We start from the raw sequence: 22,478 nt of genomic DNA, 5'->3' as shown, positions 1-22,478 counted from the left end.
CGTCGCCGATCGTGGCCGATCGCCGGGTCGCTCGAGCGACGCACGTACGCGTCTTCACCATCCTCGCTCGGCTCGCTCCGCTGGAAATTCGATCCCGTCGTCGTTCGCGTCGTCGTCGAATTACTTAGTACACCTTTAGCGGAACGACGCAGCGTCCGTCACGTGTCGCTATTGAAGACCGGGCGATCGAGCATCGGACGTTTACCCGAATAACCGGTTAGCCGCTCAAAGGTAAATTTCGAACCGCATTCCGACAGGTGGTAAAGCGGCGGAGGGGGAGGGGTGGTGGCGGGATTGGATACGAAAAGGCCGAGGAGCCACGGAGTCACGTGACTGATGTAAGGGGCTCGAAATCTCGCGTGACAATAGACCTGCTGGGTATATAGCGATCATGTAACTTTTTCCCTGGAGCGGAAACGTGAAAAGTGAAAAGTTTCATGTAACTATCTCTTTCTATTGGTGTTGAATAGAAAGAGATGAACTTTTCACCTTTCACGTTTCCGTCCTAGGGGGAAAAGATACATGATCGATCCCCTCTGGGTTCGTTTTCGCTGCACTTCCGAACTAGTGCAACAACAAGTTGGAACGAGAAGAAAATTATATTCGTTTCATTCTAACTTTGTGCTACTAAGTTCGGAAGCGCAGCGAAAACAAACAGGCCTAATCTCGCGGACCTTTTGCGATCTCCGCGAGAAACGCAGACTTTGCACGGTAAGATTTTGCACGGTACGCGCTTTATTATCTGGCGTTTTACTTTAGCGCGCAATTGAAGTCGCACGGCGTCGCCCGTTCTCGTTTCCCAGGACCCCTCGATAGTCTCGTATCGATTGGTCGGTCAACAGCTGATAAAAGGGGTCTGTTCGTAGTGTTCGTTTTCGTTGCACTAGGTCAGAAGAACGAACAGGCCTACAAAGTAACGTAGATTCGATACCGTGCACCCTTGACCCCATGGTGTACCCGGTACCCGTGACCCCTCGGTACCCACTTATCGCTGCAGTCTAACGGATGTAACGGCGCACGACACGTCGCTCGTCTCGAACAGTCAGATCTTCCCGTGACACGTAAGCATGTGGCCCTACAGTCTAAATTAATCATGCGGTTCGAACACGTTTCGCGTTTCAGAACATTTCGACGAACGCGTTCTCTCGTCTCGCGTCGGATTAATTCTCCCGGCCGTACCGGCGCGCTGCACGCGCGCGATTGTACGCGCGAAGATAAAATGATTTTCCCAAACGATCACACGCTCGGAGCACAATAGGAAGATTATACGCGTTTTCCGATCGTCACTCCGATTCGGATTATTTCCTCGCATGACATAAACGAGCGAGACTACTACCACGTTTACGCGAGCGTTACTTCTGTAGTAACTTACGATAATTCCTTCGCGTAAACGGGATTTTCTTTCGCGTAAACGGGCTTTTGTAGTAATTTACGATAATTTACTCCGCGTAAACGAGTGAATTATCGTAAGTTACTACAGAAGTAACGCTCGCGTAAACGTAGTATACGAGCGGTGACTCGGCATATATCGTTTTCGCAAGAAGAAATCGTCATCGAGATAACGCCGCGCGAGAATTTTTCCCCGTGCATAATCTCTGGTATACAAGGTTGAATCGAGTTTTTTTTTGCGGCGCGTGTATGCACTGGTGCATGCCTCATCGCGGGATCCCCTCGCGCGCGCGCGTTGCGTGTGTGCTGCACTGGTGCATGCGCGTTTCGAGTGAAACGCGGCAATTGGCGCGGAGAAGTGGACAATACGAGACGGAGCCTTGCATATCAGTTTCCAGGAGTCTTGTCCGAGACCGCTTTCACTATTCGCGACGATAGACGACTACTCGTCTTGCGGAATGAGAATTTTTCCTCTCCTTTTTTTCTCTTTTCTTTTTTGCTCTTTTTTTTCCCCAGTCGTCATTAAGAGATTGCCGCGGACGACGCTTGACTCCACGTGCAGGAGCAATCGACTTGTAGATGAGATCCCGAGTTTGATTCTCTTATGAATTCTCTTATGATTAACCTTTATGAGAGGTCCGTTGAAGAGCTAAGGAGTCAAAAAAATTAGAAAACGTGGGGAGATCCATCAAGAAGTCGATCTTCATAAGAGATTGATTAAAGATCGAGGAATTGAAAAAAAAAATAGAAAATTTTAGAGAACATAGATTCATTAAGGCCCAGTTTCACAAGTGTCGGTTAACTTTTAATCTCAGATTAACTCACTCTTTGTCTCTTTCTAAGGGGCACGTTAGAAGGAGACGAAGAGTGAGGGCCATTGCACGTAACAAAGTTTTAGTCATAATCGTAAAGCCGTAAGAAAATAGACCAATCACACTCGATTATTCTTTAAGCTCAAGGAGAATAATCGACTGTGATCCAAGGTTAAACGTTAACCGAACACTTGTGAAACTGGGCCTAAGAGATCGATCCGCGTAAGAGGTTGATTAAAGAGCTAAGGAGTTGAGAAAATTAGAAAATTTTAGGAAACATGGAAAGATCCGTTTCAATTGGAGATGAATATTCGACGGGAGAAGTTATCGACCGCATCGCTGATATGTCGAAAGAGTTGTTCGGTGATAACGTACGGAAGCGTTCCAGGAATTTGGAATTTTTGTCCTTCGTGAAAAAATTCGGTGTTATCTATACTCTCTTATCGCCACCTTCCGATACCTTGTTCTCTTGTCGCGCGGTACCCGTGTCCATTTCTATCCGTGACCAATGTAGATTAACTTTAATCTCGGTTTAACTTCTTATCGTTTTTAGTTCTAAGAATTAGATTAAAGTTTAACGTACATCGATAGAAATGTGCTATCTATTATAATATTCTTTTACTTTTTGTGGAGCGATAAAAACGAGACTCCTGAGACGGCTACTTCTGATAGATTATCTTTGAACGGCGCGTTTTTTTATTCCTCCAGATCTTGGATCTCGTCTGGAAAGCTTATCTTACGTCCATTTCTACCAATGTAGAATTAAGTTTAATCTCGGTTTAACTTGTTTTTCATTTTTTTCCAGTTCTAAGAATTTATAGAAAAAAAAAATGGAAGATAAGTTAAATCGAGATTAAAGTTAATCTACATTGGTAGAAATGGACATTAAGCGTCAAGACAATCAATCAGACAAGAACACGTGTACGATCTTTGAACCCCAAATGCATTATTCAGCACGGTTCGGTGCGGCCACGAGACGTTACCGATATCGTTATACGCGCGCTCGGCAGAAGCTCGGCGTTACGTCGTACAACGAAAAACGTGTTAATCGTGCGGGATTCGAAATCCCGCGAGGAACACTCGGGCAGAAGCGAGAACGTCGACCTTGGACGTTTTTTCACGCTATACTATTCCCGCAGGCGACAATGACAAAATGTAGAATTATATTATGCTCGCACGTAAGGCGTTTGTCGACGCAGGTTCCTCTAAAAATGATGATTGATCACCGACACTTTGATCGCGCTGACGTACTGTCTACTACTACGTCAGAGTGTCGAATATTCCTGTTGATATCAACTTGACTTGTTCAATCGACACAAATTATCGCATCGAGACCAGACGGTTCTTATCACTCGTTTAAACGGCCTTGGTAAAATGCGGAGATATCACGGATATAATTTAAAATGTATTAATTTTTTGTCACAATAGTCCCCGCATTCTTGAATGTCTCTCGCTAATGTCTCCTTTGTTCGCAAGAATTTTATATAGCTTCTGAGATTCTTCACGTGTCACTTTTTCTTATCCTCCGCGCTATCCCGACTTCCCTGTGGATTCATTAGACTTTTAAATAGCTTTACGATGTAGGGTTCCTCGTCGCAGGCCTTCGGTGGCTGCTTTCTGTCCTCCCGCTTCGGATTCGTCGACGTCGTCTCGATCTCGATCTTCTCCTTATTTCTCTCGTCATTTGAATCCTGCAACGCAATTCCCCTTTCGTCGTGGATATACGTCGTAACTGACGAACGAAATCACCAGGAATTTCGCTGACGGTATTTTTCAACGCCGGCACTATCTCGTCAAATACCGAGTTTTCGCTGTGCGTGTTCTGGTACACTTATGTGGATATTCATAGACTTCTGTATATCGTTAGCCAATCTCGTGCAACGTTTTTGAGAATATACTTTGTCTCGCAGTTTATTGTCACGCTAGTTCCGATACGTATGCTTAATTATACATTTGATTGAGCAAGCCGGAACTAATCGGTTTTTGAAAAGAGGACCATTCCAGTTATACAAGAATTTTATTTTTAAATTATGAAATATAAAAAATAACACGCAGAAATCGTGTTTACCACTATGAGTGCTCGATGAGATTATGCCGGAGAAGATATCATCGGCGAAATCTTTGTCGAGAAATCGACCTTCCCTTAATATAAAACGTCAATATTGAAAAACGTTTTAGAAACGCTTACTTCAATGTCTGCTATTTCTCTTTCAGGTTCACTCGTCTTTTCAGATTCGCTTGCCATGATCGTTGATAAATTTCGTCACCGACAAACTCGCAGCCTCGCACAGATTTGCCTCGCTGTTTGTAGTCAGCACTCTCGCTTTTTCTCAACTCGCGTCGTAATTTCCTTCTCGATCGTAACTGTGACAGGTACAAACATAGTATAATTTAGTTAATCGAGTCATCTGACGCCGCGCCTAATCACTCCTTGGGGTCCACTTCAAAAGATTCAAAAAACAATCCGGTTTGTTAGGTATAAGGTTACAACTCGCCTGCGGGTTTCTGTCGTGAGAGTAGAAGAAAGGCGGACAATGCGTGAAGAGACACCATGACGAGCATGCATCTGTGATTAAAGCTGTCCCAATCTATTAGCGCCATCAGTACGATGAATAAAGTTATTCCGCTGCGGATGCTCGTGAATTATTTATGAAATTTTAATGGATTCATGATTGCCCGAAGAAGCATGGACGCGCTCGATAAACTCGTGCAGACGATTAAGAAAAAAAACAACCGAGGTATCGATATATCGCGTTTGTTTAATGCGATATTAGCATGTATTAGAATATGTCGGAACAGCTCAGTATCTGTTATGGCTAACAGATAGCTCCGGGAATTCGTCGAAATTGCTGGCAAAATTTCGCTTTAGTAATACATATGTACATATATATACAACGATAAGGCAATCATGTCTTCTATCGTGTAGATTAGACGCGTGACGTATGTATGTATGACGATACGTCGCCGGACGTATAATTTAAAAAACTGACCTTGTGCAGTTAATATTGTAATTCGCCACCATACGGCCTGCCTTCCTAAACTATCGCTCGTCGGGACGAGATGGCTATTAGGTATATCACGCGCGTATCGCGCACCGAAGCGGAGAGATATTTTATTCATCATTTCCTGCTGACAAATTGACCAATAATCCATCCGTGTTCATCCAACATAACAATGAAACGATATTGCAACCGCAAGATTCTTTCAGGGATGTTGTTTGCATACAATAGCCCGCCCTCCTTTTCTCCGTTGAGCAGGAAGGCATAGGAAGAGAGCGTTGAACGACTGGAGCAACGATTGGCTCTTCTTTCGCGTGAAGGGGTAAAATTACCCGACGGATGCCATCGGGAAATAATTACCGGGGGTGGGGGGGGGGGGGAAATTTTCTTCTCCGTCGGTGCCGTCAAGTCGATAACGAAAACCGCCTAATTACGCAGTTACATTAGCGCGAGGCATGTCTCTCTCTCTTTTCACCCGTTTCCTTTTATTGGCTTTCACTTTCTCGACCGACTTCCATCTGCATGCACCGCATGTTTTCGAGTGCGCCGCACAATTCCGAGCGATTATATTTTATTTTGCTCGACAAAATCATACCGGCAATCTCTTCGTATCTCGAGACAAATCGCAAAAAATACGTAGACCGTTTATGTAATAATTACATATTTAATACGAGATTGTCGAAAATTGCATATCGGTATGCTCGGCGGCTTTATATCGGAGAATCTTGTAATCTTTGTTCTTCGCGTTTTAGTTACCGCAAGAAGGAAATCTTACAATTATACAAGAGCAGATGTAAAATTCATAGTCATCAATATCGTAAATTAAACCTGCAACAAGGCATTGTTGCTGCATTCCTATATTAAACTTTTAAATTTCTCATTTTAATACGTAATATTTGTCGATGGAGTAATTACCATTGCATATGCATATCAATACACGTGTACGTTCACTTCATTATTGCACATAAGTGCACGTTGTAAAATAGCTGCAATTGCTTATTTTTCTGATCTGATTTTTTCTGATATTTCCGCATTAAGATTTCTTCTCCCAGTTTACAAAATATTGCTGAAGTATTTAATTTTACGATTTTACGTTTTTTACTTAAATTATGTTAAATATAATTAAATTCAGAATTAAACGATTACATTTTTTTTACATCATTCTACATAATGCTATAAAAATATGGAATCTCCGAGCGTATAAGGAAAACGTCTGAGGAAAACACTCGTCAACAAATTAGTAAAGACATAACGCGTGCTGTAAGTTTTGCGTAACTGAATTATTATATAAATATTGTATAATTCTGCTAGGAATACATAATGGTATATCGGTATATATGTAACGTATTCTTGTTAATAGTACAATTTTCGTCGAAACACGTTGGAGGAATTCAGGAAGAAACGACAGACGCGTAATTCGTTGCAGTTAAGTAAGATGATTGCAATAATAAAGGCCAAAGTGCCATTAAATATTCGTAGTTGCGAGTGACGATAGACGAGCGCCGTTTAAATGACGAAACTCAAGTCCCGCTGACGACCGTATCGTTGACAATTGCACGTGTTTGACGATTCTCGGCTTACGTCATCCGTTGCGTTTATTTAAACAGAGCCTATTATTTAAACAAAATTTTGCCTAGAGCTCGCACTAAAGATTAATCGGTTACAGTTTGCCGAGAATAATCAAAATATATGTTCGTAATAATAATAATTCCGCGATTTCTGCGTAATAATTCCGGACTCATTGTTCTCGAGAACGTGATCGGTCGATTTTGAAATTAATGCCCATCGGTCGAACATGTGCGACTTCGCACGTACGCCACTCGGAAACGAAAATGTTTCTCGTGCACGCGGACGGGAGGTAACCGAGCGATCGGGATTCTCGGGGGGAGTTTCGGATTTCGTTAATTTCGCGTCGCGCGGATTTTTATCGGGGTGGAAGCCGCGCCGAGCGTTTAATTACGCGCAAGTGTAGGATGACTTGTCACTTCGTCACGATGGCACTTATTTGCAACGGCAGCGGTGGTGGTGGTCATCGTCGTGCGCGTTTACGACACATGCATATTGATGGACGCGATCGTATCCGTCGGTGTCGTATCGCGAAATCCGCGCGAGCTCGACTTGGCGCTCCGCCGTCCGCCGTCCGCCGTCCGCCGTCCGCGGCCGTTTTACAGTCGCGCGCCGATCGCCGTCGCGGTAGATTCGCGCACGTGATCGCTCAGACATCGTGCGGCATAGCCACGTGCATTAATTCCGCTTGCGAAAGCTTCCGCGAATTCCGTTAGCTCGTACGTTCCTTCACGCGCACAGCATGGATCTTCCGGTAAGCGAATCAAAATAACGTAATGTAAAATGATTGTTGACGCGGCGCGAGGAGATAACGCGATCCGTGATTTCCAGGAATTGTGTGAGTTCCGGCATAGATCGTGTTGATTGACGTGCGCTATCACGCATGTCGGATACGCAGAGGAGGTTGATTTTTGTCGGAAACTGCGTAAAATGGATCGAAAAGCCTTTCGACTTTTTGACATTTTTTTTCTTTTTTTATACTTCTAAAAGAGTACGCGGTTATTTTTTTTAAATATAACTTGTGAAATTTAATCGTATCTTTCTTGATGATTGAATGATACAATTTGTTAAGGAGGTCCAAACATGCGGAGAATGAAACGCATTACTCCGAAATTTACCGCGGCGCGTAAATCACGTGTCTAGTTCGTATACGAAATGAGAGAAACGAAAGAAAACAAAGAAATTAGCATCAATGACACAGTATAACTGTGTCAATGAGATACGTTTAGCAATAGCGATAGCTCGGTTAATATTAGATAACGGACGATGCAAATTAACGGCTAGACATCTCTCTCGGTCTTCAGTTTTCGATATCTGTGATGTAATGTAGACAAGCAGGTTGAAATGTTATCTGACTTAATTAAACTTCTGAAATTTATTCAAGTATTTGGTCAAGGATAAATCCTTGACTAAAGTCAAGGCCACTAGAGAGCGTCGTTGACCGTTAGCATCAATATACGTAAATAACTTGACCTTAACCCATTATGTCCTAGGACAATCTAGGCCCCTAGGCACTTTTCTGTTTTAAATCTTTGTTATTCGGACTCTGATCAAAATTTTTAGACGTCAATTGGTATTTAGGGTTTAAAAAGAGTTGATCTTTCCGAAAATCAGCCATGGTGGGTAAAAAAAAAATTATAAAAGTTGAAAAAAGCTTGTAAAAGAAGTAAATGAATTCTGCCTTTTTACTGGCAAATATTCAACTAATGAATGATTTCATCTACCTTTTTAAGTAGAGTAATTCGATAGAATTATTATTTGAGTGAGCTATAACAAAAATTTTACTAAAAAAAGGTAGACAAAAATTAGTTGCATATTTGTCAGTAAAAAGACAGGAGTCTCTTATTTTTTTATTTCCATTTTTAACCTTTATACTCTTTTTTTTTTAATATTGCACCCCATCTAAAATTTTTCACCTCAGTCTAAAAATTTTTTGTTAGGATCCGAGTTACAAGGATTTAAAACAGAATAGCGCATAAGGGCCTCCGATTACTTAAGGGTGTTTTGAAGCCACTAGGAAATAATACCTTCCGACGACAGATTTTAAATTGCAATAAATAAGTATAATTAAATAAGACAAAAAGTTTGTTGTGTATCGTGTAATTGATGTTAAAAGTGTCACGTGGTAATTGAGGATCGAAGACCTGCTAAACTTAATTTCCTAGCGCATTTTTATCAATTTTTCATTTTTAACCGACTTCAAAAGAAGGAGGTTCTATATTCGGCGTGTATGTATGTATGTCACGATTTTCTCTAAAACTACTGGACGGATTTAAATGCGGTTTTCACTGTCCTATAGAGCAATCCTCCAGGTTTTAGTACATAAAATATTGCGCTAGAATATCAGGTTACGGAGCAGTAAGAAAATATGCGATAATAATTATTCATATTAATTTAATGAAGCACTAAAAAAGTATAAAATAAAAAAATTTTTTTTGAATAGAACCGTCTTCAAAAAAAGCTCTAAAAGGTATTTAAAAAATTAAAAAAAAATTGAAAAAAGCTTTAAAAAGTATGAAATAATTGAAAGTATTAACTTTTAAGAATCCCTTTCAATTTTTTGAAATCGGTGCAAAATTAATAATACTTTTAAGAATTCCTTTCAATTTTTGAAGTCGGCGCCAAATTAATTTAAATTTTTTATTAACGATAAGCTATCTGTAGTTAATGGTTAACTATTTATCGAAAGTTGCCCGTTAAATATTAAGTGTCCTACGAAATGACCAAACTTCACCAATTTTGTATATTTTGTACATACATGTTTTTGTCGTTTCGGGAAATAATTGCGTAATTTTCCGCGAATTCATTGAGTTTTTTTTTCGCAGCGCGCCTAGGTAAACGGAGATCGGCTTAAAGTTAAACACTTGTAATCTAATAATAACGATCAATCAGCGCTCGCGAGGTCGTTATATCGGTTTGACAACCGGCAATGTAAATCTCGGAAGATTTATGGCCGGGACGCGACGCTTTTCATTTTTTTCAAATTCTTGCAATACAGCGGAGGAGCTAATTGTATACTAAGCAAGCTCGGTTACGTGACTTTTTCCTCATTCAGCACGGGCCGCTTTTCAGAAGTCATCGTGACGCTTTCAGACGGTCGAGGTGAATCGAGCGAGCGGAATAAATCCAAGATAAGGCGACTGTGTCGTAATAAGCGGGCAGGTAGATAAGCGAAGAGAAATAAGAGAATAAAGGCGTGCATTAATATAGATGAAGAACAACGGTGATGTTTCGAGCTCATTGCTCCTTAAAAACGTGACTCTCTCGTGTGAATCTGGAGCCGATTTTATTCCTTAACCGCGAGCGCGCGGTGTGACGATCACGAATCTAATAGATCCCGCTTGCGTTACGCAAGCTGCATTAAGCTGTGACACAATAATTATATAAGTTTCGCTCTTTCGTGCCGCCGCGTAATGAGTGTGTTTTTTTTTCCCGACGTCAGAATGACAAAATAATATCGGCGTTCTCGCGACGAGGTAACGAATTGCGTGGAACCGAAACGTGCAGAGTAATGCCAAATAATCCCGCCTAATTATCATTATCGTCGATCGCGAGCGTGAGTCATAATCTCGGCCGACAATGACAACCTTTCGTCATAATCTCGGCCGAATGTCGTGCGAGTATATGACATTCAGAAATCTCCGAACGTCGGGATTCGGAATCGTCGCGTCGCGGCGTCGCCAGTCGTCATTAACGTCAGCGTCAGTCATTCGGCGTAGTAAATAAGTGACGAAATCAGTAGTAAGTAAATAAACAGCGACTCTCGATCGTTGACGTGAGGTGAATCCTTGACTTTTATTACTTTACTACTTTATCACTTTTACTATTTTATCACTTCGGACGATTGCGATAGGAGCCGCCGGCGAACCGCGCGCGTGGCTGTTAATTAAAACAACAACTATTTTACAAGGATTCGTACGTCATTCGCTTTTCTCTGTTATTATCAGGCGGTGTCAAGTGCCCGTGGAAGACGCGTTTTCTTTCTGCAACCGGAGCATTGTCCGTTCGAATAGACTGATTTCTCGTAGTTAAAGACGATTATTACATTTTCATACCAATAATAAATATCTTTTTAATAAATGTCTTTTTCGACAGCTCGCTTACCGCCAGTATTTCTTTCATAAGACGGTCGATTGACTTACGCGATAACTCGACCACCGCTCGAAACAATGACGAACAAACGGTCGATCGTGATGCAAAAGCCTGCGAAAGGAAATTACCATTCACATGAATTTCGTTGTCGGACTTATTAGCATTTATTTCAATTTCGAACGGGTGGGGGGAGGGGGGAGACGAGGGAAAAGTCTGATGGCTCACGCGAAAATTCCGAATGCAAAATAAGTACTGACGTAAATTGCCCGACGCAAAAAGCGCCTCTCTTAAAATAAATCCACCCGACGATTTGCGACAGGCGTTATCACTGACATTCAACCTTGATAAAGGCGAGATAATAAGAGTCGAGTCACGGCTATGTTCGCTTCGAGTGCGTAATAATTTTTATGCGACAATTGTGTATCCTTAACTAAGTAGATACTACAATGGGGGGGGGGGGTGGGGGGTCAAGAACGCTAGCGTTTCCTAATTTCCGCTCGCTACGTCGTACTTTTGGTATAATAGAAACATTTTGGACTTTAAGGCCGGTATTCATAGTCTGCAAGATCGTCTTAAGTAATGTCTTAAGACGCTTAAGACGGCTCTGTGATTGGTTTATGACATCTTAAGATTGAACTTAAGACGGTCTTAAATAACTATGAATACCGGCCTAAGTTAGGCTTTTGAGAGCGCTGACAATAAAGGCCATATTATGACATATTTGATTATATATTCTGTATTAATGGCGAAAAGATTTATGGCGAAAAGACTATATTGCTAATTAGCGTTGCGTGCAACGCGTGGAGTTAAGAATGATAAGATAATGGGAGGGAAATAATCTGGCGCGGGCATGAAGAGTCTTGTCTCGAGTTTATGCACGAGAAGTAAATCCCGCTGAAGTCAAACGATCAATCAATTGAAATTGTGTTGAATCCCTCGCAGACCGCGGACGCGTCGCAACCCAAGGCTATAAGAATGGCAGGATCCCCGGAGAGCGGAAGCGGCACGGAGGTATACGACGAGCCGTACTACAGCGTCCTGGACGTCCTGTTGGTCGTTGGTCTCTTCGTAGCGGCAGCATGGTGGCTCCTGAGAAGGAGAAAGCGAGAGGGACTCACGCCAGCGCCAAAGTCCTACTCCATTCAGTAAGTGCGGTTCTTGTCGAAACGCCTTATATGATCCCCTGATTTGCGTAAAAGGAAGGACCTCGATAGATTCGAGTCGAAGTGCTACCGGTGCGAATAGTCGGGATTCCTTCGTGAATCACTCGAAGGAAGGAGGAGGTTTGGTTGAACCGGCAAATAAGACCATTTTTACATATGTAGATTAATTTTAATCTTGATTTATAACTTACTTTTTATCTTTTAAACCGAGACTAAAGTTAATTTACATTGATAGAAATCGACATAAGAAAAAGCCACACTGTTATTTAAAGGAAATTAATGTGTATTTCTATCAATGCAGATTAACTTTAATCTGCATTGTTTAACTTACCAATTGATCTTTTTCTAATTTTAACAATTAGAAAAAGATAAAAAGTAAATTAAACCGAGATTAAAGTTAATCTACATTGGTAGAAACTGACATTAAACTGATACCTTGAATTAAATAACATTTTGTTATTTTTAACTACAATGTGTGTCGAAATTTATTATTTTAACACAAAACAGTATTATTTTAACTTCATTGGTTTAGTCAAACTAACATTGTTTTAAATTAACAATGTTTTGTACTAAAGGGTTCACATCCCGTTAAAATAAATAAAATTAACGACATTTTTTTAGTAGGAGAAGTAGCGACCTACAGAAATGGTTCGAAATGACTCAAATTGAGTATAATTTGACACTATTACGAATTTAATAGTGCAAGGATTAGTGGCATTGTAATGCGCTGCTGAACGCCTACGATTTTTCAATTACAGACCGACGTCCTTGGCCGCGACACCACCATCGGAGAATTCTTTTATCAAGAAGCTGAAAACCTCCGGGCGAAGTCTGGTGGTGTTCTACGGCAGCCAGACGGGTACTGCCGAAGAATTCGCTGGTCGTCTCGCCAAGGAGGGCATTAGATACAAGATGAAGGGCATGGTGGCCGATCCCGAGGAGTGCGATATGGTAAGCGGAATCGTTATGGCGATTTACTGTAAGTCTGTATAATCTCGGAGAGGGGAAAAGAGAGCGGGAATTAAATTGCAATTTGCAAATACACGAGGATGTTTGCTGTAAATTTTCATCCGAGAGAGACGGAAACTTGCCGAGCGAGACTTCTCGAGTGATGCTGTTGAGCCAATTGAGACATTCTCTTTAACTATAGCTATTAAACGTGCACGTTTCTCGCACGTGCAGAAACATATATACATTGGTAGTTGTCTCGTCTCGCCTTACTGGACGACCTTACTGCGGATGATAAATAACGATATTATCCGTGACGCAAAAAATATTAATGATGATGCGAGAAATGTTTGTTTTTGCTGCGACAGGAGGAGCTAGTACATCTGAAGACTATTCCAAACAGTTTGGCGGTGTTTTGCTTGGCCACGTACGGAGAGGGCGATCCCACCGACAACGCGATGGAATTCATTGATTGGCTCAAGAACGGCGACGGTGATCTCACAGGATTGAACTACGCGGTATGTATACGTCCTCGGATTTACGTTCTCTGAATACTTCCGGATCGAACATATTACGTCGTAATCGCCGTGAAGTTATAATAATTTCGTCCTTTTGTCTGAGTAGACTGCTTTGTGTACAATTCAGGCAATTCAATTTAACTTTTATAATACACGCATTGATGATTAATAATCTTGATAACGATAATTATGTGCGGCGAGAATATGTTGGGAAAAAAAAAACGCGGATATGACCCAAGGATGCAATTAATGCACACAAATAACGAATTTGTCTTCCTCTTCCTTATTGTTTTTTTTTTATTCCTTCGCGTTTTTCCCTTTCACGCTTTTCACGTTTTTCCTTTTCTCTGCATTTGTTTCCTTCCTGCATTTGTTTTTTTTTCTTTTTGCGCTTGATTCTTTTCGCATTTTTTCTTTTTGCGGTTTTTCTTTTTAAGTACGCGTTTTTTTGCGCTATTTCCTTCCGTCCTTTTTTGGCTGCGTTCGGGGAGCGCGCTATTAGCGCTATTGCATCATTCTATCTTTATCGCTCATCAAGTGTAGAACAAGGATAGAATAAGCGAATAGCGCTAATAGCGCGCTCCCCGAACGCAGCCTTTCTTGCTTTTTTTCTGTCCTGCTTTCGTGCCTGTTTTATTTTTCAAATTAAATTTTATTAAATGATTGGAATATATCTCGCCTTGACATTGTACTGATTGTACATTGTACTATTGCAGTGGTGCCCTCTCGGGCCTCTCGTCCACTTTGGGCGTTACGTAAACGCATAATTGACTGCAATTGACTGTCGAGCAGCATACATCACAGTCATCGCACATGCGACGATTATGTTCGATACCGGTAACCGGGTGTATGAAATCGCAGTTTCTTCGGATAGAAAGTGAAAGTGCCGGTGCACGGTAACGTCGTAACGTCAGAAGTGCACGAGTATCTAGCGATACCGGCGTTATCGCCTACGATATTACGTACGCGATTGCGTTTTGATACGAGTCATGAACATCGGAATGTCGTGCGATAAGCTCTTCCGCCTCACCTTGCGGCACCGTCGCCGGGTCGGCGCTATCGTGGCGCGGCGGCGTACAGCGATACCGCGCGTGTCGCACGTGGTATCGAGAGATATTGAGGTTAGAAAATCGACGAAAACTCGAATAATCGGAGAAAAACAGAAAAATCCGAGATTGCCGATCGCCGCACGAGATTCCCGCTAATTATGATGCATTATAGCGTTTTTCAAGTCTTTCAACGGGAAGAGTTTGAACTTTGGACTGTACTTATATATAGTCGAATAAACCAGAATAAATCTTTAGCTACTATGTATGTATAGAAAGGTTTATATAAGGGCTATATAAGTATTTATATGGTTAAAGGTTTATTTAGTCAAAGATTTATATAGTCAAGTACTATATAAATACTAAATAAATATTTATTATACATTATATAGTCAAAGGTTTGAATGCACGTCAATAATCGCTTTGCACAATCGCTTACCTACTTTCTTTTCAGGTATTCGCGCTGGGTAATAAGACCTATGAGCACTACAATGAGATTGGCATATACGTGGATCACAGAATGGAGCAATTGGGTGCTACGCGCGTTTTCGAGCTGGGTCTCGGGGATGATGACGCAAAGTAAGGTTCCCAACGTGCCCCCCTTTTTCATCCGTTCTTTATTTTTACAATTTAAAATAAATCTTTTTTTTATCACGACACTCATAGGCAAATATATTTCATTTGTCTTACCAACCATTCTTAATTTCTACAATTTAGAGTTTCTTTTTCTTAATAATTAATTTCAATGTTGCAGCATAGAGGATGACTTCATCACGTGGAAAGATAAATTTTGGCCGGCCGTCTGTGAGTTCTTTGGCATCGAGGGAGCTGGCGAAGATGTCAGCATTCGACAATACAAACTCACGGAGCACGTGGACCTGCCGACCGATCGCATCTACACCGGAGAGATCGCGCGTCTTCATTCCTTCGCGAATCAGAGACCGTAAGTCCTTATTTACTATGGAATTGCGTGAAATAATCTCTGTTCCTGCTTAGCATTCTTAATCTTTTGTCTGTAGGCCGTATGATGCGAAGAACCCATTCTTGGCTCCTGTGAAAGTGAATCGCGAGCTGCACGGTCCAACATCCGAGAGATCGTGCATGCACATCGAGTTCGACATCGAAGGCTCCAAGATGCGTTACGAGACAGGCGATCATTTGGCCGTCTATCCCGTGAACAATGCGGAGCTGGTGAACAAAATTGGCGAGCAATGCGGCGTGAATTTGGATACTATTTTCACCCTTACGAATACAGATGGTATTTACTCGCTCTTTATTTTCTCCCCACTCCTTTTTACTTTTCTTTCTCGTTTTTTATACGACCATTTATTTACGTTTTTTAAAAGATAAACTGTTATTTGCTTTACAGAGGAATCCACGAAGAAACATCCGTTCCCTTGCCCTTGCAGCTACAGAACTGCCTTGACACATTACCTAGACATTACGAGTAACCCGCGCACGCACGTTCTCAAGGAGTTGGCAGAATATACGAGCGACCCCGCGGAAAAGGAGAAGCTAAAGCTGATGGCGTCGACCAGCGCGGAAGGCAAAGCGGCCTATCAGCAATGGATAAATCAAGAGAACCGCAACATTGTGCACATTTTGGAGGATATTTCCAGCTTGAAGCCACCATTAGATCATTTGTGCGAGATCTTGCCACGGTTACAGTGTCGATATTACTCGATATCTTCGTCTCCGAAGGTATCTTTTTTTGTTGATTTTAAGAATAATGTAATTTTTCTATTTAAAAAAAAGACCTTTAAATAAAAATCATAATTCCTGTTTCAGCTCCATCCAACCTCGGTCCATATTACGGCGGTGGTGGTAGAGTACAAAACTCCGACCGGCAGGATAAACAAGGGTGTAACCACCAATTGGTTGAAGGAGAAACATCCTTCCGATCCACCCTGCCTCGTCCCGATTTTTGTAAGAAAGTCTCAGTTCCGTTTGCCGACGCGCCCGAGTACCCCCATCATCATGATTGGTCCAGGAACTGGTCTAGCGCCGTTCAGAGGTTTCATACAGGAACGGGACTTTGCGAGAAAGGAAGGTAAGCATGCTCTGCTTTTGATTCCGTATCGCAGCATTTTCATTGCGGTAGAGCGTACTAATAGTTGAATCTTAATCCCAGGTAAAGAGACGGGTGACACGATACTGTACTTTGGATGCAGAAAAAGCCAGGAGGACTATCTCTATCGTGAAGAATTAGAGGAATACGTGAAGAACGGCACCCTAACGTTGCACACCGCGTTCAGCCGCGAGCAACAGCACAAAGTCTACGTCACGCATTTGCTCGAGAAGAACAAAGAGGAATTGTGGCGTGTCATTGGTGAACAAAACGGACATATTTATGTTTGCGGGTTAGTCCAAAGCATCTACTTTTTCATTACAAAAAAGAAATTGTATTCAAAATTTAAATTGTTTGTGTTTTTCTCAGGGATGCGAGAAACATGGCACGCGACGTGCACAATATATTACTCAAAGTGGTGATGGAACGTGGCAGCATGTCGGAACTTGACGCCGCAAATTACATCAAGAAGATGGAGTCGCAGAAGCGATATTCCAGTGATGTTTGGAGTTGAGCCATATTAATTGTACCATAGAGAAATATACAGAAGCATTTTTTTGAGTGCGAGGGTCCAAGCTTGATTCATTCAAGCGACGGGACAATCATTAGTAATGACATTCAGTCAATTAACCTTTCATTCGCTCTATCTTCATTCCGTGGTTTTTATCCGGTGAGTTTCATCATGTCCTGCCGTATAGAATAACTGTAGTTGAATTATTGTTCATAGCCAGAGCCGACGTTACGTATAGAGTTCTAAAATTTTACGCAAAGTATTTAATCGTATCTGACTTATTTTTCATATTCGTCTTTGTAGATAACAAAGTACATTATTTAAATGTTTCGGAAATTAGTTTATATATTTATATATAATATCGGTTTTCGAAGAAAAACTGACTTCAAAGTTATTAAAAAAGAATGTGAAAGGTAACCTAAGGTTATTTGTACACGTACTTCTATCAATTTCATTTGTGCGTACTATACACAATATAAGTAAATGCATGGCAATTATATACTATCTCGTATCTTGGACGTTCGTTAAGCTTTCATTGTCAGGAATCTTCCACTTGTACATCTTTGGAGTCCAAACTTAGTCGAGTTTTTGCTGTATTTATTCGTACGTAACGTCCTTATACCTGCCTCGTCAATAATTAAAGTATAAAATAATCATAAGATTATTTCACAAATAATTTTATACTCACAATAATCAAATGTAAGATTACTTAAACGGACTTTCTATACATTTTAGATTCTACGAACAACAAGACGAGCTAAACTAACTCGTTTCTGCTCACGCTTGAATATTTTAGTGCTCTTTTAGACATGTCAATAAAATATCGGCTCTGGCTCACCATCATATATCAAGTAATCCATCACGCAAATTGTACAAACAGTTTCATTAAAATTCGGCTGTTTTTCATTATTATCCGCGATCTACCGATCGCGATGCGCCAATCTAGTTAAATGTTAAGTCTCACGTCAAATATAATAGGCGAATATATACAACGGATATAATTTCTCTTTGCAAGCTCAGTATATAGTCAATGTGAATGATTGTTATTGTGCAAGAAGACTTTGTACAATTGTTAAGTTTTACGCACAAGGCATATTTAAGCCTGAAGCTGTGTCTTGGTCTCAGTAGTAATTACATTTAAAGAAAATTATATAATTATATAAAGTATACAATCCTTAGAAGTTATTGGTCTGTATCGATTGGTGATATTAGTCAGTATGCAAGTAGTGACATTTTTTTAAAGAGATATTTAGAGCAGATTTATTCGAGTGTTTAAAATGACGCTTTTTACGCTAAGTTCGTGCACGTGAACCAAAGCGATCTGTAGTGAAATTTGAGGCTAAGAAAGTTACTAGTGAATATTAATTCAAATTCAATCCATTGTTCACTCCGTCGCGGCATGCGGAATACGAATCGAAATAGGTATCGCGCGCGCGCGCATTGGTTTCAATCAACATTAAAAATCTTAACTTAGAGGCTTCCTGTACTTGAAAATTAACGTTCAATTATTGATATTATTGATGCAGTAATGCAATTGTAACAAATTAGGCGAACAATTGTGAATAGCAAGATCGCTGTTTATTCGCGCAGCGTTTTTAATCTAGCTAAAGATATCGAGGTATGTGCGAAGCTACGTCTCATGGCGATTGTATAATGAATTTATAATTAATTATATTTTTACACGATGCATACAGGGATGGTGAATAAAAATCAAGTCGATTGACATGTATAAGGCAACCAGATCACATTATTCGTAGCGTAATCTCTCCAGATGGGACATAAAACTCATAATGACATCATGATAACGTTATCATGAGTTTTATGTTCTGCTTGGATCATTCACGTATCTAGGAATGGTAATACTTTTATGTAAAAGAAAACATTTACAAACTAACTTTATAATTTCTTTCCTCTAAGCATAGTTAGAAAGTGATCGTCCAAATCGAAAAGTGACCAGTTACCCAACAAATAATCGAAACATAATTGTGATAAACTGAATCTCAAAGTTCAGATTGTCGCTGAGGATATCAATAACATTATACAGAGCGTCTCACGAGTCCAGCATCATAGATTTAACGTTTTTTTTTATATATTTTGATGCAACGCCATTATCTGACGTCATTGCTTTTTAATTGAATATAAAATAATCTTCCATATTGTGAAGATACCGAGTAGGCTGTGCGAGCAAAAACTTTTGTTTCGCTCTTGTAATTTGTTTCCTACAATTGCTGGATTTGCGGGGCATCCTGTGGGTGGAAAAAAAAACTGACCGTCTTACCGGCAAAAGTAAATCATCGACGTGTGGGTTCGCGTCTCAGCTGAATAATACACGTCGCGGGCGTCGTGGCCCGCACCGCACGTCGCGCGACCCTCGGCAACCCCCCCGGGCACCCCGGGTTCCCCGGCAACCCTCAGTATCATGCGCATAGGGGTGGAACGAGCCTCGCCGCGGGTACGCGAGTCCGTTTCCGTTATATCGTGGTCAATATTTCAGTCACGGCCCGAGCACGGGGGATCGATAATGTGCTCGCGTGTGAGGCACGGCGTAAAATAGAAATTATGAATGGCAGAAATAGGCGCGGCAGCGATGCGGCCGCTCCGTTAAAAGGTCCCAGTCGAGGACGTTGCGCGCGTCAGAAGTCAGAAATCGAAAGGGCATCGGTAAAAGGTTCCCTCTCTCGTGCTGGAAGACACGCGAGGTTGTGGATTCGTGGTATCCCCGCGACGGGACCGTCGCCGATCGGATCTTGTTGATGGGGAGGACCCTCGGGGAAAGCATGAGATGCGAGGTAACAGCCGCAGGAGAAGCGCGTAAGTCCGGTTTGTTTATCTCACAGGCAAATTTGGAAAATTGCCCCGAGCAAAATGATCGTCGAGCAACTGTCGAAATTGTTGGGATTACGGTAATTATTCGTTATCCCGCAGGATCAGCCCGCTGACACAGAAGACCAAGGCCCCTCAACACCTGCTGCGACTGAAGGAGGACGAGGGCGATGGGTGCGAGGACGAATGGAACGATCGCTTCCGGCTGCCTAGTTTGCCGCGGCAGAAATCGTGGAAGGACGACGACGCCCCGTCGAACGGTAACAGCGCGGCAACGTCCGTTTCCTGGTCGCAGGAGGTGGAAAGCGTGGCGACTCATAGACTGGAGGAGCAATGGGCGACCGTGGAGAGGACCCTCTACGAGGAGGACGATCAGCTGTTCCAAGAGTCCGCTTTGGACGAATGTATACAGTGGAGATCGCAGATACCGTATCTAAGGATAGTCGGCAAGAATTCGGCTGCAACGAGCGACTGCGAACAGCGCGAGGTTGGCTCGAGCGACAAAAAGACGAAGAGACTTGATCCGCAAAACGATGAAGCATTCGCCGAACGCAATCTTTCGATGAAGGTAAAGGGAGAAGCTTTTCTCTAGCGAGTGATATATAATCTGCATGCGTATACTGTATCTTTATGATATTTACAGGAGAGAGAGGATTCTGCGCAATACAAACTGAACAAAGCGAAATTCGAAGATGTTCTCGACATGATGATGGAACATGTAATCTCAGAGTTTTTTCCTAACGAGAAGAGCGATACAGATTCCTTGCACGACGACCTAAGTGACGCCCTGAGAATAGCCCCCGCTCCCGTTCATGGTAATAGAAATTCATCAAGGAACTCAAAAGCGAATTGGACGGAGGAAGCAATCTCGCCGAATTATATCGAGAACAAGTCTATAAGCATAAGAAACCGATTGCTGGATACCGAAAGCTCCCTTCAGACAATAAAGAACGATGCGAACCATCAAGGAGTTCAGAAGTAAGATTAAAAGAAAATAAAGTATTAAACGCGGGAGCGCTTCTTTTTATTTTATGTAATCTGATTTTTAGAAGAACGAGGAATTCAATCTCCGCGAACAAACTGAAAAACTTTGATGATGCGGGAGATGACGACGCGTTGAGGGCCAAGGAACGGTTGTGCACGCCACACATAGGCAGAAATAAGCTTGGCACTATTTTTAACGAGAGAATCGTTGTAAGCCCCGTGCCTTTTACCGTGTCTACACGAGAAAGCTTCTCTACTTTAAAGACTGTCCCGATTAAGTTTATGTACGAGAATTTGGAAATCTCTTCCTGCCAAGGTAGATGAGCACCGAGTTATTTCAGTTATCAATTAATTGATGCATTAATATTAACAGTCGCACAAAAATCGTTGATGTTTTAGGATCAGCTGGCTACGTTGGCTTCCAAGGTTCCGCGAGAAGATCGGGTGCATTGAGGAATCCAAATATTCATTCCGCCTGGCAAGCTCCCGTCTCTCCTACTGTTTGGCCGAAAAATATTCGACTCGCTCCCATAGACACTTCAAGGCTTCCTAGCAGCAGAAATGGGTGCGTTGGGTTGCCATTGAAACGTTTCTTCTTTCCTTTAAATGGTCAGGAAATTAAGAGGATGAAGGATAATTCAAATTATAAATTACAGATCATTGGCGCCGTCGCCTGCTGCCCTGCACTGCAACAGAAAACCCTTGAGCCCGATATCTCGAGCCACGATGCCGAAATCCGCCCACGCGACTCGCGATCGTAGCGGCGATTTTTTGGCGATTCAAGGGAAGCACATCGTTCCGGCGCAATCGAGGATCAGCTTGCTCTCGGCTGGCTGGGACTGCCCTCCCAGAGTGGCCAAAGGCAAGAAGAAGAAAGTCCGAGGGACGGAGAGACTCTGAGAAAAAGCTTAACGCGACGAAATCGGAAGAAGCGCTTTGAACACTTGCATGCGAGAAATATATTTTTAACAAATGTTCGATATGTGTATGCTGCGTGTAAAGCCGAGGAGTACAAAATGTTGCTTTGACGCGTTTCGGTTTCGCATCAGGATAACGCTTGAAGCACGATGAAACGCTTTAAGAATGAAGTATATATATTTATCGTGTAAAATGTATTTACGGAAGATGATCGTCGCACGCGTACGCGCGACGTTTTATTTTAAATACCGTTGTTCCGCAGATAATACTGTCTCTACCTCACCACGCGTCCATGTTGTTCAAGTGTTCTACACGCTTACCGCGAATGGATATATTTTTGTATGCCGCACTATTATAAATTTATTGGATGTGAAATAAATATATATAGCAATGTTGTTGGAATAAATGTAATACCACGTGTTATTACACCCGCAATTGTTCTAATCCTGGAAATTCCTCCTCAAGAAATCCAAAAATTAAGGATTAAATATAGCGTTACGTATATTATTGTCGTCGTAAATATAAAATGATGTTGAATTATTTTTCGCCCGTTACGTCATATGACATTAAGATTAAAAATATATCGCATGATAAGGAATATATATGTGTGTGTGTAAAGAGAGAAGAAAATAGCAAAGGTT

At 41.7% G+C, this 22,478-nt stretch overlaps 2 protein-coding genes and 1 long non-coding RNA gene across 6 annotated transcripts; 2 read left to right on the top strand and 1 right to left on the bottom strand.

Moving 5' to 3' along the window:
- The first annotated feature begins 32 nt into the window (after nt 1-32).
- On the top strand, nt 33-18,849 carry Cpr (Cytochrome P450 reductase). 3 transcript variants are annotated; one of them, XM_071703451.1, is made up of 11 exons: nt 33-231; nt 11,801-12,003; nt 12,780-12,972; nt 13,338-13,487; nt 14,988-15,112; nt 15,288-15,476; nt 15,553-15,791; nt 15,903-16,234; nt 16,322-16,583; nt 16,665-16,893; nt 16,971-18,849. In XM_071703451.1, exons 2-11 carry the CDS (start codon nt 11,834-11,836, stop codon nt 17,113-17,115), a joined length of 2,034 nt encoding a protein of 677 aa, XP_071559552.1. In that variant the 5' UTR covers nt 33-231; nt 11,801-11,833; the 3' UTR covers nt 17,116-18,849. The 3 variants fall into 3 exon arrangements, with proteins under 3 accessions (XP_071559552.1, XP_071559553.1, XP_071559551.1); XM_071703452.1 differs by lacking the exon at nt 33-231 and adding an exon at nt 908-1,061; XM_071703450.1 differs by lacking the exon at nt 33-231 and adding an exon at nt 7,290-7,520.
- LOC139771030 (uncharacterized) lies at nt 3,594-4,940 on the bottom strand. Its single transcript, XR_011717864.1, has 3 exons — nt 4,697-4,940; nt 4,390-4,565; nt 3,594-3,892 (listed from the first exon to the last, which is right to left on the bottom strand). It is a non-coding gene; the product is annotated as an uncharacterized lncRNA (long non-coding RNA).
- Nucleotides 18,850-18,974: 125 nt separating the features above from the next.
- On the top strand, nt 18,975-22,248 carry LOC139771027 (uncharacterized). 2 transcript variants are annotated; one of them, XM_071703454.1, is made up of 6 exons: nt 18,975-19,923; nt 20,038-20,503; nt 20,579-20,913; nt 20,988-21,235; nt 21,319-21,484; nt 21,576-22,248. In XM_071703454.1, the coding sequence occupies exons 1-6, from the start codon at nt 19,895-19,897 to the stop codon at nt 21,817-21,819; spliced, it is 1,488 nt and encodes a 495-aa protein (XP_071559555.1). In that variant the 5' UTR covers nt 18,975-19,894; the 3' UTR covers nt 21,820-22,248. The 2 variants fall into 2 exon arrangements, with proteins under 2 accessions (XP_071559555.1, XP_071559554.1); XM_071703453.1 differs by having other exon boundaries at nt 20,985-21,235.
- The last annotated feature ends 230 nt before the right edge of the window (nt 22,249-22,478 follow it).

This window comes from Temnothorax nylanderi, unplaced genomic scaffold, assembly GCF_030848795.1.
Source record: "Temnothorax nylanderi isolate EJ_2023f unplaced genomic scaffold, tnyl_v1.0 TNYL_tig0035_pilon, whole genome shotgun sequence".
Lineage (NCBI taxonomy): Eukaryota > Metazoa > Arthropoda > Insecta > Hymenoptera > Formicidae > Temnothorax > Temnothorax nylanderi.
Note: the sequence above shows the minus strand (reverse complement) of the source record. Positions and strands in the feature narration are given on the sequence as shown.

What these genes read in the sequence shown, in the direction of transcription:
- Cpr (XM_071703450.1), top strand. An exon ending in CACCCTTACGAATACAGATG is followed by an intron (nt 15,792 to 15,902) that starts GTATTTACTCGC and finishes TTTGCTTTACAG; the next exon opens with AGGAATCCACGAAGAAACAT. An exon ending in CGATATCTTCGTCTCCGAAG is followed by an intron (nt 16,235 to 16,321) that starts GTATCTTTTTTT and finishes TTCCTGTTTCAG; the next exon opens with CTCCATCCAACCTCGGTCCA.
- LOC139771027 (XM_071703453.1), top strand. Translation starts at nt 19,895, where the DNA reads ATGCGAGGTAACAGCCGCAGGAGAAGCGC. An exon ending in AACAGCCGCAGGAGAAGCGC is followed by an intron (nt 19,924 to 20,037) that starts GTAAGTCCGGTT and finishes GTTATCCCGCAG; the next exon opens with GATCAGCCCGCTGACACAGA. An exon ending in AACGCAATCTTTCGATGAAG is followed by an intron (nt 20,504 to 20,578) that starts GTAAAGGGAGAA and finishes TGATATTTACAG; the next exon opens with GAGAGAGAGGATTCTGCGCA.